The following is an 18,511-nucleotide window of genomic DNA, read 5'->3' on the forward strand; positions in this document are numbered from 1 at the left end:
GCAGTCGCACCGCAGAACTCGCCGGTGCATCACTCGCGTCCTGTACATCGCAGCAGCAGCAGCAGCAGCAGCAGCAGAGAGTAGAGCTCTTCGCTCGCGGATTAGCACGGTTTCGAGCACGAGAGGGCGCCAGCGGTGTTCGGAACGCGACACCAGCCGCGCGCGCAGCTCGCTTCGACTTTTAGTACACGACGAGCGCGAGTAGAGGCAACACCGGCTACCACAGCCTGTCGCCCTGCCCATCCTTTCAGAGAGAGAGAGACAGAGATATACACTCGGCTATAGCTATATATATATCGCGCGACGAGCAGCGCCATCAGCGAGCGGAAGAAGAAGCGGGAGGGGAGAAAGAGCAGCAGACCGCAGGAGTGTCCGCGATCAGCAGCAGAAGCAGGAGAGAGAACACGCACAAGCAGAAGCGAGTGAGAGTGTGGTGGTGAACTCGCGCACCGGTTTGTGTGTGTGACATGAGTGTGAGCGCCGTCGCGGCGAGAGCTGTATTGCTGAACATAAGCAACATGGACGACGACGAACAGGAGCCGGTGGCCCAGGAGCCGAAGAAGCCCGTCGAGGTGCTGGACATCGACCTGGTGACCGACAGCGGAGGAGGAGCAGTCGACACCGGCGGCGGCGGCAACGGCGGCAACGGTGTTGTTCAGGTCGTCGACGAGGAATCGATGCAGCTGGAGAACGGAGGAAGACAGTCGCTCAGCGCAACGGAGCAGGAACAGCTGCAGGAGCAGGCAGCGCTGGTCGTCGACGCGCAACTCAGGGCGATGGCCGTCTCCGGAGCGACCGGGACGAATGCGGCGGCGCGCGCCCACCACGACCAGGCGCCCTCCACCGCCACATCGACCGGCACGCGATCTGCCGGCGAGAGCCTCGATGACGTTAACGGCAAAGATGTGAGTATCCTATATATATATATGTGTGTATGTATACATATATCGAGTGTGGCTATATAGACACAAAGGGATCGCGATTCAACTGACGGGCAACCTTATACTTAATACCACCGCGTGTTAATTTTTTGTTCGCTCCGTTGCCGATTCTATTACGTGACTGGATTTCATCGCGGTGATTTTCAGAATAATTTGCATCCAGTTCGTTGCGAAAAACGCGAATGCCGCGTTCAAATCGGTGCGTAATCGCGTTAACCAATTCTGGCGTTTCTCTCTATTTTCTCTGCGGAACTACGCGAACGGCAAAAAAAGTGCAAGCTCGCCGACGAGGGGCGCGCGGCATTCGTCAGCGGGTTTTCGAAAATCGATTCGCACAGACGGAGCCGATGCTTCTTTTTTCGTGACATACAGCGCGTAGCTTTCGAGTGGGATAGATTAACGGTGGGTATCGAAGCACAATAGCGCGTGCTTGCGGCGCTGCTGGTGCGCGTGTTTATTCTGGTTTTTTGAAATAGGAGTAGAGCGCTGCAGCGGCGCTTCGACATGCCTCGTTCGGTTTTTTCTCTCCCATGCAGCTGCGCTGGCTACAACAGGTTGGGAATTTGGAGATTTATTCCCGTCGCTCTTTCAGCAACATGCGGCGATTTTCCATCGTCCGGATTTCATTGTCAGAGTTATTCGATCGAGGCTCCGTTTTACTTTATCACCGAAGCACCAAAACTAATGTACCTCTGTTGTTCGATTTTCAGCGCCTCAAACCATTCATCCGAACCTGCACGAAGTTCGAGAGCGGCAGCGGCAGCGGTGACCAGGACGGCATGATCTCCATGGAGGACGGCGTGGATGTCGCGGCGAAGAAGCGTAAGACCCGACGCGGTAAGCCTAAGCACCGCAAGCTCAAGCCCTACTCAAAGCAGTCGCTCTCGTATCAACAGCGGCTGCGCAATCGCGCTGCGGTCAGGCCGACCAAGACCGGCAGGCAACCTCCCGCCCCCTACAACACGACGCAGTTCCTCATGGAGGATCACAACGACCTGCCCGACCTGGATGAGAAGATAGCCGGCGCAGCGACCGGCACTGCTGGGGCAGCTGCGGCTGTTGCGGCGATGGCTGCCGAGGTGCACAATCACTTCTCCAAGCCCATCGCGCCATCGCGCACCAGAGATTCGAGTTTCAGCGTCGACAGCGACGAGGACTACTTCTACTCGTCGCCGGAAGACGAAGAGGAGTTCCTTACCAAGGAATTCTCGAGCGCGTACGAGGACCTGCACGCGGAACGGCTTGGCGCGCTTACCAAGACCGAGCTTATTCAGGAGTATATACAATTGGAGGCCAAGGTCGATTTATTGACCAAACGGTTGCGTAGCAAGAGCGGTCAGCAACAACAGCAGCAGCAAGAATCGGCGGAGGCGAGCGAGCCCAGCAGGGACAGCGAGACTGCCAAGAAGCTCAAGGTCTGTCAGCAACGCGTCGACGAGCTGCTTCAGCAGAACGAGCAGCTCAGGCGCGAGAACGAGTTGCTGCGCAAGCAGAGGCATGGAAGCCCCATGTCGAGCGTTGACAGCGAGAGCGATAGCGACAGCTCGAGCAACGCCAGCGGCTGCAGCTGCAACCACAAGACCAGCCCGGGTTCGTCGCCCGTGCCCGCTAGCTACCACGCGAGGCGCGAGAAGACCAACAGTCGGCGGAAGAACAGCTCGGTATCGAGCGTCGACAGCGAGAGCGACAGCACGACAGGCGACAGTTCGTGCCCGGACGGGAGTCCCAAGACATCCACGGGCACCACCAACACCGACGTGGCCAATGGACACGCAACCAGCCACGAACTCGACGGTCTACCGATATAGGTCGAGAATAGGAAGAGGAAGATTACGATTCGAGTGGAGGAGGGTAAACCACCGTTGCACGAGGAGTCACATACACACGAGTCGGCCCGCTCTGCTACTACTTCGCGCGTATTTCTCTATTATATGTATAGATATACGATTAGGGTACTTTTTAAGGGGTGACGAGAGCGTTTTGTCTCGAGTGTTTCTCTCGGAGGGCGAGCTCGCGACTTCATGCGACACGTGGGATAGACGCTCGTCGGTCTTATGATGACGACGACGACGATTATCGATGTCTCTTTTGTGCGACGAATCGAGGGAACGCAAACGTTTTTAAGAGTTGAATAGTATTTGAGATAGAGGAAAAAGCGAGACGCGAGTTCGGATTGAATGTAGCAGGCGACGCCTGGCGATTTCGTAAGAAACGTTATCTGAAAAAATAAAAAAAATTTTTATATGACTTGCGTTAGTTAATGCATGATCTCATGCTCCGTTTAAAATTTGTTGACGTTTTTTATTTAATCGAGTAGATATATGATTGTTTATATGCATTGATCGCGAACAAGGAGATATTTGCATTTTGATATAACGAGTTTTATCTGCTCTTTGTTAGTTTAAATAAAAAATAAGTGAATAAATAAATAAACTGAATACTACTCAATGTATGAAAACGATTGGGTTCTGCAGCACTTCCACAAAAGCCAAAAATGAAACGAGAATCGTCTCGGGTTCGTAGAACGCCCTTGATTGTCTTTTACTTCTGCATCTCACCTGCCCCCCCTGGCAAGACTGTCATTGTACATAAGCGATGTAAGAGATGCGCGTATACGCGTAATTTATTGTTCTCGAATGCATATGCGTACACACGTCGTCGCGTGGCGCTTGGCGCGCACATTCAGTCTAACGAAGAAATGGAATTCCTCTCTTTTTTCCATTGATACATCACAAATATACACTGTGCACGTATACATTATTATGTCTGTTGTCGCGTTGCGCCTTCGTTCGACCCAAGAGAAAGCAAACACGCAAGTGATTTATCAATTATAATCGTCATTTCAAATCCACATCGCATAATTTATTAACTCAGCTGACATTTTCTTGTTTTATGCATACTGCCATTCTCGAGTGTGAGCGTGCTTTTACACTGAAACGATCGATTTTGTGAGTATTATTTTTTTTAGTTCGCTTGATGGGTTTAATGAATTTAACGCAGATCTGCGTTCATCGAATTTTCTGAAATCGTTATGACATTGTTTTCCAATAAGAGATTTAAGTAAATCACGTTTACATTACCTTTGTTATAAGCAAGTTGTACAAATAATTTATCAAATAAATTACGTGTGAGAAAAAAAATCAATTTTGCAACAAAGAGTACTGTTGATACTCTAAAGATCAAATTAAAACTAGATTCAGTTGCACAAAAACTAAAATGCGAAGGCTCGCAGACCATCAACTAACGCGGTTACATATACACATGGGTCCAGTGAAACGAAAAAGTTCATTGAATCGCGTTTATTGGGCGCAACGAAATATACGAAACGAAGTATGAGAAATAAACGGTAAATAAAGTATTATTGTCGCGATAAAGAAATGTGATGATCTAATATATTATAAAGTTTAAGAAGACGCATTGTACAATTGTATAGACTAGATTAAGACTAGGTGTTAGTTTATGGTCTGATTAATTAAAGACGGGGTGCGCCTTACCCATTATACTTTCGATAATGTTACAACTTCGACAAAGCCAAAGGTTGTTTCCTCTTTGTACTTTTCCGTTTTAATATTTTCCTTTCCCTTTTATCCCCTCTCCTTTCCCCTTCCCGAAATGATTGAATAATCGGTTCCATCATCTTTATATCTCTCGTCGGAATAATCTCGCTATACTGTTGTCATCGCGTCGGGTCGTCGCACGTCTATCAACTTGCTGTTTAGCCTAGACCTACTCTGTAATAGGTAAATAAAATGGCAAAGTCTATGCAAGTTTATGCTTGTCGAATGCGCTTTCTTGTCCTTCGAATATGGCCATTTGCATTTTTAGTACGATAATCTTCGTCTTGCATAATGTCGAAATCACATTTTACACGGCTTACTGACGAGAAGTTTGTACAAGCCGTTGGCTTGATAGGGATGTATTTGTAAACAAAAATTAATTATACAATAATTAAATGAAGAAGAAAGTAAAAAAAGTGAAGCTATACTCGCTAAGTAAGCTTGCATGGACTTTCGAACATCGAAATTTTCAAAAAATCCTTTATTGTAGTAGCGACGCTTATACATACTGCGCTATGGGGAATTCAAGCGTCTTCCTCTGGCTGTTTCGAATAAAATTTATTTGCCATTATTGTGTATGTTATGTATGATACAGTTTTAAATAAGATTATTGAATGAAAAAAACGAATTAAATTCTAATTTCAATATCGATTTTTTTTTATTTAAAGCAAAAACGAACACGAGAAAGTCCGGAAAAAAGTAAACGAGTATATTGATTGAAAAGAACCTAATTCTCCTAGAATATATAATGTCCGACTCTTTAGGACGTTGGATTTGCTCGCTGTGATAAAAACATGTGTGCTTATAATTATTATGAAACTGAAAACATTGAAATAAAAGACATTTATTGACTATACGATAACAAAAAGTTGTGTTAATTACTGCTTCTAATCCCTGTATATGACCATTACGCGTAGAAAAAAAAATCAGGACTGTGGTAAGAGGAAATCCCGACTTTACCGAAGTGGTATGGGTAACAGCTCGCGAGTGTCCGCCAATCAGATCGTGACATGAAAACAGTAAGATAACAGCGGTGAATTTGAATGACTGTCTTGTATCTTTCCCCTTCATTATTAAGCTCATTAAATTAATTATTAAAAAACTGTATGACACGTTATTCAAGCCAATACACTGCTTTGTGTTAAAAACTGCAATTTATTGATTTTTTACAAATCTATACATACAATTATGTAAGTAGAGTCACTCAATACAGAGCTCTTATCATTAATTACGCATAAAACTCGGAACAGTCGTAACTCATGCATTTTTCTGAACAATTGAAGGTATCAACAATTCAACATTACGAAACATTTATATAAACAATGATATATCAGATGCTCGTCGGTCGCATCCATCTACTGCACTACCGCCCCCTAGCGGAATTTGGCTTCCGCGTCTAACGCCAAAATACACAGCGTTTCTTCTCCTCTACGTCCATATAAGCAGCGGTATCACTGAAATGGCAGACTACGCGCGTGCGGGACAACAAATCCGGCGGCGTTGAGACTCATCCCCGACAAAGCTTCCCCTAGAGCAACAGCGAGCGTGAAAGTCCAGGAACGATACTGACCGACCCATGAGATACGAGGCCCGTACGAGGCTCTCGTTTTTACAGGGACAGTCATGAAGGAGGCGTGGGTCGCCGAGAAGCTTGAGGCCGAGCTCGAGGCCGCTAAGGACGATCTTCGTGGGCTCGAGAAGAATATCAGGAAGATCCTCGGTAGGGACGTGCCCGAAGGGGAGAATGGTGCAGTACCGGCGTCTATTAGGTACGTCGATATTTTTTTCGAGTTCGTGATTACAAGGGTATCGCCGTTTTTATCTTGAAGAGCTTGTTTGCTCCGGTGCTTTCGCAACGCTTGCTCTGTGAAACATAACCTAGAACGGTGTACTAGGATGGGCGTTTATTTGCCGTTTTTTTCTTGTATACAGGATTGATCAACCTTGTTTGACAATTTTTACTCCATTCTTTCTTACTCCGAGCTAACACAGTCGTACTACCAAATTGTGTCTCATCTTTTCTTAGAAAATTTTTTTTGACCCTCTTCTGATTTATCATTTCTGTTTAGGGTTACGCAAAAGAGGCCTTTGCAAGAGGATCGTAGGAGGCAGATCACAGATTTTCAAAACAATGATTTTGCACCTAAGCGTAGATGGCAAGGTGGTGGTGGTGGCGGCGGCAATAACAACACAGAACCCAAAACTGTGTTCAGTCGATTAAGTGCAAGAGTTCCATCCACTGCTGATGACAGTGGTGATGAAGATGATTCTGCATTCAAGGTGAATTGATGAGTGAACAAATAAACTTTTTTTTTGTGAATTTATGCATGAATACTAAATTTTGATGTATTTTGTAGCCAGCGGTATCTTCAAGAGTTATAGCCACACCCCGGGAAATACCTTCCAGACAGGATGTTATACGTAGAGAGAGCACCGATGAGAGGAGTAGGCAGAGAAACAGAAGAATGTTTGGTGCCCTTTTGGGTACTCTGCAGAAATTTCGTCAAGAGGAAACCAAGCTTAAAGCTAAGGTTGTCAAACTTTTTTAACCTTCTACATACGTTTTTGAGAAAAATTTTTCAAGTGAATATTTTTTTAATGAAGCATTGTTTCCCTGTTACAGGAAGATAAAAAAGCCGAAGTAGAAGCTAGAGTTGAAGAGGCAAAGAGAAAGGAGAGGGAGGAATTGAAAAAAGAAAGACAACAGCTGTTTCTGAACCGAAAGCAGCAGTTGGCTCAAGTCAAAGCTCTTGAAGCTAAACTAGCAAGAAGTAAACAGTTCCAAGAGTGGCGCAGCGCGCAGATTCCACTTTTAAATTACATCAAGACAAAAACACAGCCATCATTATATTATTTACCAAAAAAGAGCACACCCAAAACCGACACATTGCTGGAGGAATCTTCGAAGGAGCTCAAAGGTATTCATCTCGTAATTAGATTTGAAAATTTTTGTTCACAACGAAGTGTGCAATATCAATTTATTTTTCTTGAATTTTTCAGCTGAAATTGACAGGAGAGAAAAGGCTTTGGTCGAGGAACTAGAGGCAATACAAGCTCAAGTAGGTTTGGGTAAGAACCAACATGACAGAAACATGTCAGTTTCAGATAGCCACGATCAGTCTTTAACTGAAGAGCCGGAAGAAGAGGAAAATCGCGATCCGAATCCTGATAAAAATGGAGACGTCGATATGGCTGAGGCTGAGGTTGATGCTGTAATCGAAGCTGGACCAGTAGTCGAAGCCGACGGTGATGCTGATATGGACGGTGACAATGATGCTGACATGGACGGTGATGGTGATCCTAATCGATCATCTGATCGTGAGGCCAAACGGTCATGCGATCGTGACACCAAACGGTCATCCGATCGTGATGCCAAACGGTCATCCGATCGTGACGCCAAACGGTCATCAAATCGTGACGCCAAACGGTCATCCGATCGTGACGCCAAACGGTCGTCCGATCGCGACGCCAAACGGTCGTCCGATCTCGACGCCAAACGGTCATCTGAACGCGCTGCCAATCGGTCGTCTGATCGCGATGCCAGTCGCTCACCCGATCGTGACGCCGGTCGTTCATTCGATCGTGATGCCAGTGGCTCACCTAAACGTGACATTAGTCGCTCACCTGATTGTGACGCCAGTAGCTCACCTAAACGTGACGCCGATCAATCACCTGAACGTGAGGCCGATCGATCATCTGATCGTGAGGCCGAGCAATCATCCGATCGTGACGCCGATCGATCGTCCGATCACGAGGTTATTAAGAAAGAAGAAAAGGACTCGGACAAAGAAGAGGAGAATGACGATTCGATGCAGGAAGAGAAAGAAAATGAGTTGAAGGAAGAGAACATTGAATAGCGTTTGTTATAAGTTTTTACGCTGTAAATAAAAGTAACAATCGCGCGTGTGCAAGTAGGTGAGACAGGAGTATATTGACAAAACGTATGAATGATCGATGTACGCTGCGCACACGTAATTTCGAAGCGCGTTGCCAAGCTGTGCTAGAATTTTTTGAATGAAATTTTTATCATATAGTACAATCAATTATTTAAGTAGCTGCGCGTTTAACTTTGTGACGAGAGTGCGTAAAAAAATGAGTGTGTTTTCTTTCGAATCAAGCAACTGTATTTCTTTGCTGTCAAGTATCTATGTGTTTTCCACAACATCAAATTACCAGTGCACTTGAGTTATATATGTATCGGACGGTGTAACAGGCAGGCGACGCGTCTCCTGGGAAGTTTTCAGAGTCTTCGGATTAATAGTTCTCGCCTATATGCTTTGTACTCTTTTACAAACGAATAGTCCGCGTCGACAACGATGCAAGTTCTCACTATAAGTGCATGTAAACGTGTGTAAAGATTTGCATAATCTTAGAGAGTGAGAGAGAGAGAGAGAGAGAGGAAAAAAGAGCCGGTAGTTCGCTCTACCGGTTAGAATTATGATTGTAAAATAAATTTGAATTCCTTAGTTTCTAGCCTAATCTAAAGCTGTAACGCAAAGTTCGTCTCTGTAAATAATGTACGCTTTACTGGTCACTTTTGAACTACAAAAAAAGAGTCAGAAAGAGAATCACAAATAAAGAAGAGTCTGGTCTGAAAAAAGAAGTCTGCTCTGAGAGAATCTTTCACGTCAAAGAAACATTCGCGCAGCGATTCCTCGGATGTAAAGAAGCCTCTGGCGCCATACGCGCTTGAACTTTAGTCGCGAGCCATTAAGTCGCTTCGCCATATTACGCTGCTCGCATATACCGCGAAGGGAGCGAGAAGAAGAGCGAGCTGCGCGTCCGTCGAGTCCCAATGCGTCATCGGGCGTATTTTCATACCCAAGCTGTGCTTTAAGAGCGTTTCGCGAAAATTCAAATCGCTTGCAGATTTTCGCGCTCTATACTCGTGCTTTATCACTTTTCAGCTAAGTTTAAGCTCACGCGCGGAATCCAGTCAACGAAAACTCCGAGCGACATGACGTGTATATAAAATACGCGAGCCGAGACTCGCGGACGTGCGATGGTTTCCATTGGAGGAAAAATGTGCAGCGGTTGCTTACTATAGCGGTAGCTAGCTCGGCGAGCTTGCGCGTCTCGCTCCGGGATTATAAATTTAGAAGTCTGGGCTCGCGGCCAGATAATTCCCTGCTTCGCGGTGTGAAACGGCCTTTGCTCATTTCATACTCAATATCCCATAAAGAGCGGCTGCGACGACGACGAGGCGAGCTTCTTCAATTACCGATTATACGAGCGCGAAGTCGAGCTTTCTGCGCTTTCGAATCGTTCGGGTTTATAAATGGAGACTTTATATTGTCGCCGCTCGTGACGACCCTAACTTCCCCGTGTGGATCACGAGCTGTGACGGCTCTCGCGCAGGATCATTTGCGATGGATCCACTTTATGCGAAAGCTCGTGCGCGCCAAAATTTGAAACTGAAAACTAAACGTTACCGCACTGTAGTATAAATTACGTAAAAGTAAATGGAAAAACGTCGATACAGCGGCGTTGGTGCAGAGTCGGGAAGACTTGGCAATTCGGCGATCAGGCGCGGCCGCGTGAAGCAAAGCAGAAGGAAAGCGAGCGGCGGTGCCAAAAATCGTTGGTAATATTCTCTCTTCCGTCGCCGGCGCGTGTATATACGTAATAGGCTACTGCAGCGGGCCAGGCTAATGAAAAAGAGCATTGAGAACGACAGACGCTGACAGGAGACAAACTTGTTGCATTATTCTCGCGATGCTTTATAGCTTTTATACGTTATGCAACGCGAGAGCGAGCTTTCGATGTATACTTAGCGCGCGCTCGTGCAATTTAACATCTCGCGATTTATCGATCGAATATTATACCCTATCAGCTCGTTATACTTGTATTATTATTCATAAACTTGAGCCACACCTGCGCTACAGCCTATCCGCGTATCGTTCGAAGGCGTGTATACCCCGCGAGAGCGAGTCTCTATAGAAAGAGAGAGAGAGAGAGAGAGCGCTATACGCTATATGAACGTCTCCAATGGTCCGCACCGAGTTGGAACCGCCTCGGCGGCCGAGTCGGCCACACCTCCCTCGCCCCCCCACCACCAGCTAGTTCCGTTCGTCACGAGCGAATGAAACGCTCCCGCGCGCTTTCGTGCTTCTTTATTACACTAACGCGCGAGCTTTACCCCCACTCAAGCTGTCCTTTATCGCGGGAGCTTGCAGCGTTCGCCAATTGGCGTGTACGTGCGATTGTTGTACGGGGAAGCGGGATCAGGGGAAAAATCCACTTGTTATTTACAACGTGTCAACGATCCGCGAACCTCAATGCTGCCAAAGTCGCTATCGCGCGCATAATTCGCGCTCTCGAAAATTCATAGAGCTTGAAACGGCCGACACATGCGCGCTCCGCTTACACACACAGACGCGCGCGGAGAAGAGAGAGAGAGAGAGAGAGGGCGAGAGCTGCGGTGATTGGAAGTGGCCGTAGCGGCGGTGGCGGCGGCGGCGGCTCGCACGAGATGGAACACACACTGCACTCGGAGATTTCTTATTTCTGCTCGGGTAAATCTGTCGTCTCAGTCAGTGAGCCAGAGCAGGCCGTACCGTGTCTTTTCTTCATCTCTCTCTCTCTCTCTCTCTTCTTCTCCTTCTCCCTCTCCATATTTCGCTCGTATGCTTATATAGACACGCATATGCGTAAAAAGTAAGCGCGCGCGCGCGCGAGATAATGGCTTATCGCGCGGGATACGCGACGGCCGATTTCGTCGCGCTCCAGTGATAGATATACTCACATCGGCGTATCGTGCAAGCCGGTTGTAATTTCGGCTTTCTTTTTCTCGCTTCTTCGGAGTGACAAAGCCCGATACTTTGCATAATCGAGGGATCGACTTGATGAACGAGTGGTGCTAATAATTGCTTTTTTAACGCGCGTACCTCCACTGTATAGGATATATACGGCGCAAGATGGATCCGATTCTGTTGGGTAAGCTATACTATATATATATATATATACCTTTTTATTATTACCGATTGAAATTAATCTCGGCTCCGCAGCTGTGGGCCAGTATACTGCAGCTGCGTCAAACATATATATATACAAAAGCGGGCCTCGCGGAAGAGAAAAAGAAAAGCGCTTCCGTAGCGAGCAGCAGCAGCAGCAGCAGCAGCAGCAGCTTCATTAGCGTCAATTAGTAGTGTTTGCCGACCGAATAAATAGAGCGAGCGAGTTGACAGAGGACTGGTCAAACACGTGTGTGCATATATAGTGTCCTCTTTGCGCGGCTATACCTGCGCGCTCTTTCGCGTGCTCTTCCGCCGGCGGGACTTATGATCCTACAAATGCACGGCTAATTCCTCCTGGCTACCGATTTTCCGAAGGGAAAACAAACGCGCCTTATGTGCTTTTCTCTCTCGCGGAGACGAATCGTGCGCAGTAAATTACGTGTGTGTGTGTGTGTGTGTGTGTGTAGGTGCAGTGTGTGTGTATATAACCGATAAATTCAATCAGCGCGAGAGAAGCGGCTTGACGTTTCACTCAACTCGCGAGAGCTGCATAATAATCGGGAGTACTATATATGCGCGCGATACGTGAGAACGCTAATGAAATTGCAGCGGCCAATATTGATGACGATGATTATTATTTTTATGACTCTCTCCCTCCGTTCTTTTGTACACACGCACAGATCTCGGGTTACGCTTACGTATAGCTATATGTATATAAGAGAAAAAATCGGCTCGAACCGATCGAGCTCGATCTTGTGCGCATTATTAGCTCTCTATATATATATATACAGGACATGGTATATTATAAGCGCGTTGGAACGTATAATACGTAATTAGTGAGTCGGAGAGCACATTAGATACAGGCAGGAGCAACACGTGTTCGACTAGTGTATAGCGTATATAAATATATAATACACACCGATGCGACGTTCGTCCCATCGTAAGGATCCCGCCTACTTAGCGACACCCGAGCACGCACATTTCGTGGCTGATGCCTTTCCCGACGGATTGATTTCGGGATGCGACGCCGCCTATATCCGGAATAACTCGTAATTATATATATATATAGCTATATACTTAGGAAAAGATTCCAGATGCATTTGTTATAGAGCAACTTTCGAGAGAAGCATAAAGACCCGATCGGCTGTTCAGCGTTGAGGGTAAAATAAAAGAAAAAAAAAACCGAGAGCACACGACTTTGTACGGATGCATATTTCAATTTGTCGTACACGCTCGGAGGGGCGCAACCACGCCCCCCGCGCATCAATCGTCCTGGGCATGCGTAATAGAAGGACGCGCGCGGAAGCGACGCATATATTATTATCCATCAGTATATAGGGATCATATATGGCCGTATGTGTGTATAAAAGCGCGACTATAGTCATAATCGGCGCAAGTGTCGCGAGCAACTCTTTCTCTTTCTCTCTCTCTCTCTCTCTCTCTCTCTCTCTCTCTCTCTCTCGGGCCGAACACATGTATTACAAGCGTGTAAAGCGAGCGCTCTCGCGGTCGGCTCCCTTTGATCTCGGCCATTCATCAGCCCTCGCGAGAAAAATTCTAATAATATACGCCTCGCGTCCCGGCAACTATAGATATATGCCTTCTCGCGAGCTTTCTCCAAAAAAATCGCAATTGCAAGCTCTCTCTCTCTCTCTCTCTCTCTCCGCCCTCTACGAAATCTGGGTTGTACAGCTACTCTACTCTCGCTGCAGACGTGTCACGCGCGGGTTTATAAGTAACTTGGCGCAGTTAATCTACTCGTTAGAGCGCAACATGTGCATGAAGAATTTATATATATATATACTCTCTCGTTCGTCGTTTGGACAGGGGAGACAGATTCGTGTCCAAACAGAGAGTCTAAAAGGCTGCGCGATGTATGCGGCCACATGCATCATGGAATAAAGAAGGTATTTGTCAGGAAGCGTATGACTTTTGCATTATTATATAACTCGAATAACGCACAAGGGAAGCTCTCTATATCGAAAGCGAGTACAGTGAGTGCACCTATGCCTCTCTCTCTCTCGGGCCATTTGCTCCGGCCGTAAAGTCCGATATTCAGGCGCGATGTCGGCGGCCTGAACAGAGAGAGAAAGAGAGAGAGAGAGAGAGAGAGAGAGAGAAAAAAGCAGCCGCAGCGGAGTATATATTATGCGCTCTCTGGACTCTATATACGCGGCGAGCGCAAAAACGCGTCGCCCCCGAGTTCTCTTCCGAGAATCGTCGTCTTCTTCTTATACGCCGCGTATCTAGCTGCAGACTTGTGCGGGATTCGAGAAATTTATCGCCCGCGCACGCGGTCCACGTCTATATATGTGCGTGTATGGCTTTATTGTGCCTCTTTGGCTTAATTATATATACGTTAACAAAAACCCGACCAAGAGCGGACGATGATGTATTTGGAAAGAAGATGTATAAGTGCTGCGCGATCATGGTTATCGCGCTGGACCTTTTTTTTTTATTTTTTTCGGAAACGCCGACGAGACGATGCGCGATGGAAGATAAGATTGCGTCCTCGTCTCTTCCGCGCTGGTAAACAAGAATATATAAATTATTGCGCGTTCGCGGCCGCTACATATAGCGAGAGAGTGAAATCGAGGAAAGGAAAGAAGCAGAAGCTCGCGGTAATATATTATTTATTATTGCTCGGGAATCACAGCCGCAAAACGCGCAACTTTGCCGAATCCCATTTCACACCTGCGTCAGCATAACTGATTCCTCTCCCTCTCACTCGGGGATCGCGTTAAACGACGATTATTTCTGCTCTAGGGCCGCGACGAGTATAAGCCGGCGCTGCTCACGGCGCTGCTCTATTTCAGCGTTATTCCATTTCACGCTCGGCCGAGCACCAATATTCTCGAAAAAGCTCTCTCCCTCTCTCTCTCTCTCTCTTGCTGCCTCCGCATACTCTCGGATTAATTGACACGTATAGCGCTGTGTGCCGGGGCGCACACACCTGCATCCACTGTATACAGAGTCAAACGCGCTCGGGTTATTCCGGGGTCGCCCGCGACGGACGAGGAATAATGGCCCACGAGGGCCATCCGAAATTCCCTCTGCGCCGCGCACAAAGAGCCAAGACGGCCCGCTTGATTTACGTCCCGAGCGTTAATAACTCCGCTGCGGCCGCGCAGCTCTCGTTTACTCGCTTTACGACTTTGTCACCTGCAGTGGCTTTTTAATTTCGCCTATGTAACCCCTCCCGATCGTTCTCTCGTTCCAGAGAGCAACCAGCAGCAGCAGCACAACCCTCACCAGCAACAGCAGCAACAGCAGCAACAGCAGCAGCAACAGCAGCAGCAGCAGCAGTACGGCGAGGTGAACCAGCTGGGCGGCGTCTTCGTCAACGGGCGACCCCTGCCCAACGCCGTCCGACTGCGCATCGTCGAGCTGGCCCAGCTGGGCATCCGGCCCTGCGACATATCGCGCCAGCTGCGCGTCTCCCACGGCTGCGTCAGCAAGATCCTCGCGCGCTACCACGAGACCGGCAGTATCCTGCCCGGCGCGATCGGCGGCAGCAAGCCCCGGGTGACCACCCCCAAAGTCGTCCAGTACATCAAGCAGCTCAAGCACAAGGACCCGGGCATCTTCGCCTGGGAGATCAGGGACAGGCTGCTGTCCGACGGCGTCTGCGACAAGTACAACGTGCCCTCGGTCTCCAGCATCTCGAGGATACTGCGCAACAAGGTGGGGGCCGCTGTCACCGCGGCCGCGGCCGCCGCCGTAGCCGCCGCGGTGATCCACCATCACCCCCATCATCCGGCCCACCATCACCACCATCACCACCACCACCACCTGTACGCCGCAGCCGCAGCCGCTGGTGCCGCGGCCCTCTGCGCGCCCATGCCCTACGCCCCCGCGGCCTACCACCCGCCGCCGCCACCGCCACCGCCGCCACCGTCTCATCACCATCACCACCAGGGCAACGCCATGAACGCCGAGGCTCCGCAGCAGGACGCCAGCAGCTTCAGGAGGTTCCTGCCGATCGAGGAGGGTGGGTACGGGACGAGGCCCCTCGTCATTCGACACTCATCACCCGCGTCTACGTATACGCCGTGTGTACGGATATAAGGCGATATACACGCGCTCGTGGAAAGCGAATCGCTCGAGAGCGGCTGCGAGTTTATCCTTGCGACATTTAAACGTACTCATTAGCGGAAAAGCACCGAACCTTTCCCTCGGCGCTGCACTTATCAATTAAGTAACTTACCCACAAGCCCGTATCCGACTCCCCGGAGTAAAATTCGCCCCTTCTCTCTCTCTGATTCCAGCAGCCCTGCCGAGCTCCCCAGCCTCGAGCACCTGCAAGCAGCCGAGCAACCCCTCGCCCTCGCCTCCGCCGACCTCGACACCGACGAGCTCCACGACCACGAGCCTCCAGTGGCCCAGTTCCCACACCGTCCACGACATCCTCTCCGGCGCGATTCCCGGCTTCCTCGCGGACAACCTCCTCCAGAGAAGCAACAGCAGCAGCAACAACAACAACAGCAACAGCAACAGCAACAACAACAACAACAACAACAGTCATCAACTGGACCAGCACCACCGGCAACAGCAGTATTACGCCTCGACGCTCTACCATCACCACCATCATCTGGGCCATCAGCCGACGGCAGCGGGCAACGCCGGCGGACACATGCAGATCGTTGCCGCCGGCAACGAGAGCTTCCACGCGGCTTGCAATTAGCCGACGGTTAAAGCTGTGACGCGACCTTTTCTGTAAATATGTGTGTGTGAGAGTGAGAGAGAGAAATGTGTGTAAACTTGCGTGTGCATATAGAGCTCGTGGTTTTTCCCAGCTCCCCATAAGGACCGACGAGAGAATCCAAGTGCCTCATATATATATATATATATACTTTTCATGCAATGTCGAACACAACGTTCGCTGTATAATTATCCCAATAGCAGTGTCAAATTTGCCAACTTTTAGGCAGAAAACGATAGAATATTTTTCGAGCTCACGCTCGATCGAGTATTGCTCGGATAATAATCAAGATGGAAAAATATCGAACGGTTTTGTAATCGCCTTTTGTTTAACTCGTATATATAAGAGAAACAAACGGGCCTATACGTTATGAACAAAGAGCGGCCAAGATCGAGTCATCCGTCTGGGCGAATCCGAGAACAAGGTGACGAGTGCCTCCTATACACCGGGCAACTCGCCCGCAGCACAAGATCTCTTCAACCGATATCCGGAACCGTATATTTCTTGTCAAATATTAGAGCACCGGGCGCGAGTTAAAATTAACGTCCGCGCAAGCACGCGTAAAAATCAGTGCGTATTATACAGCCGCGCGCGCATAACGATCGTACTTCGAACTTGGCGCTTTCGGGGTTTCTCGGAAGGGACGCGCTTTGACGAGAGCCGCCGCCGACGGTAAAGAGAGAGAGAGAGAGAGAGTATGTTATATAGACGAAGCTGTTGACAAACCGATAGCCGAGTTGCAAAAATTCGCATCACCTGATGATAGTATGTATAATTATACGCCAACATCATCGGCGCGTGAAAGTCTGCGGTTGGCGGAAAGAAAGCGTCTCGAAAAAAAAAAACGCGAGTGATTAATAAGCCGCGCGGATGTAGTTGTACGTTCACGAGCGTAAACATTGAAACAGTATTTGCGCGGGCTTCGATGCGCGCGAGTTCCGCGATAAAACGCTGCACCGCCGACGATATCACGCGCGACGAGTTTTTGCAAACTATTTATAAACCCCGCCCGCGAGAGACATTTTTATAACGCTGTGTGTGTGTGCGCGCGTGTGTGTGTGTGTGTGTGTGGGTATAACCAAGTATTTTGAAAACATTTATATCACGCACATGTATACGAGCAGACGCGACGATTCTGCAAAACGCTATAGACTTATTTATTTTCCCTGCGAGTATGCTGTTTTTCTTTGCCTATTATTATTATACTTCCTATACTGTATACTTTTGAATATAAAAATGTGTGTTGCAATCCGATCGTGCAATGCGCGGCGCCAAGTATAATTGAAAACTAAGCCAAATCTAGATTTTATGTCGAGTATAATAATAATAATAATAATAATAATAACAATAATAATAATGATGATAATAATAATGATAAGTATAAGTACATAATAGGCGCCTTTGTGCGTGCGAATGTTTGCGCATACGTGATGATTGTCGGGCCAAAGCTGTGCGCGCGCACGTAGTGTAATTACAATAAAACTAGTATTGTTTATAATGAAAGCGAATAAAGCGCGGGTCACACGAGAGCCTGGCAAGCTGCGATCGCAGCTCTCGTCTGTGCAACACAATTTACATATCAGACTCGTTATTTTTCCTCCTCTGCCCCAGATATTTTCCTGAAAATATACAAATATCATCGTACTTTAGTGCAATATAACAGCGGAGTCGATTCGCGGGGGCCGATATGTCAATCGAGCGCGAATTTACGAGTCCGCTGAAACGGGCTTAAAGCCGTCGCTCAGTCAATCGTCAAAGGACGTTTATTACGCGAGGTAATTTTTCTTAACAACCGAGATAGCCGCGACCCACCGCCGCCGCTACACCATACACCGCAATTACACTGCATGCGGCACAAGAGAGAGAGAGAGAGAGAGAAAGAGTATAGATTGGCCTGTCGCTTTATCTCGACTTTGCAATAATAATGGCTTGTATATGCGCGAGTATCGCTCCGATTTAGCCCGGAATTAAAGGCTTGATCGGTTTAATATTTCATTCATATGGCGCGTAATCTATAACTATAGCCGTAAATTATCGATCGCTCGTGTACCGAGCTTTTTTTCGAATTTTCGATCGTTACATCGAGCGCAGCCCAAGTCGACGATAAAGTAGGGAGAAAAAAAAAAGGGAGATCGTCACGTGTTGCTTCGTGGTATACCGCGAAAAAAGAGAGAGAGAGAGAAAGCGACTCGCGGTACTTTTGAAACCCGAGCGCTTTTGGGCCGAGAGTCGCAGCCCCGCCTTTTCGGACCCGCGCGCGCGCGCGCGGCTACCGGAGACCGGCGAGTGGACCCGCGCGACTCCTATACCTATATAAGCGCCGAAAAACGCGCTGACGTTACACGGACTGGTAAA

The 18,511-nt window shown here is 48.1% G+C and overlaps 3 protein-coding genes across 6 annotated transcripts; all 3 read left to right on the forward strand.

Moving 5' to 3' along the window:
* Nucleotides 1-5: 5 nt before the first annotated feature.
* On the forward strand, nt 6-5,147 carry LOC100116150 (protein HEXIM2). Its single transcript, XM_001600646.6, has 2 exons — nt 6-905; nt 1,652-5,147. Exons 1-2 carry the CDS (start codon nt 468-470, stop codon nt 2,747-2,749), a joined length of 1,536 nt encoding a protein of 511 aa, XP_001600696.3. The 5' UTR covers nt 6-467; the 3' UTR covers nt 2,750-5,147.
* A 772-nt stretch (nt 5,148-5,919) lies between these two features.
* On the forward strand, nt 5,920-9,098 carry LOC100116114 (pinin). Its single transcript, XM_001600613.6, has 5 exons — nt 5,920-6,267; nt 6,568-6,778; nt 6,856-7,029; nt 7,122-7,416; nt 7,499-9,098. The coding sequence occupies exons 1-5, from the start codon at nt 6,122-6,124 to the stop codon at nt 8,353-8,355; spliced, it is 1,683 nt and encodes a 560-aa protein (XP_001600663.1). The 5' UTR covers nt 5,920-6,121; the 3' UTR covers nt 8,356-9,098.
* Nucleotides 9,099-9,200: 102 nt separating this feature from the next.
* Nucleotides 9,201-17,731, forward strand: LOC100679352 (paired box pox-meso protein). Of its 4 annotated transcripts, none has more exons than XM_031928750.1 (3): nt 9,201-11,434; nt 14,675-15,445; nt 15,723-17,731. In XM_031928750.1, exons 1-3 carry the CDS (start codon nt 11,416-11,418, stop codon nt 16,136-16,138), a joined length of 1,206 nt encoding a protein of 401 aa, XP_031784610.1. In that variant the 5' UTR covers nt 9,201-11,415; the 3' UTR covers nt 16,139-17,731. The 4 variants fall into 4 exon arrangements, with proteins under 4 accessions (XP_031784610.1, XP_032455560.1, XP_031784607.1 ...); XM_032599669.1 differs by having other exon boundaries at nt 15,726-17,731; XM_031928747.1 differs by lacking the exon at nt 9,201-11,434 and adding an exon at nt 11,482-13,361.
* The last annotated feature ends 780 nt before the right edge of the window (nt 17,732-18,511 follow it).

The sequence above is a fragment of the Nasonia vitripennis genome, chromosome 4, assembly GCF_009193385.2.
Source record: "Nasonia vitripennis strain AsymCx chromosome 4, Nvit_psr_1.1, whole genome shotgun sequence".
NCBI classification, from domain to species: domain Eukaryota; kingdom Metazoa; phylum Arthropoda; class Insecta; order Hymenoptera; family Pteromalidae; genus Nasonia; species Nasonia vitripennis.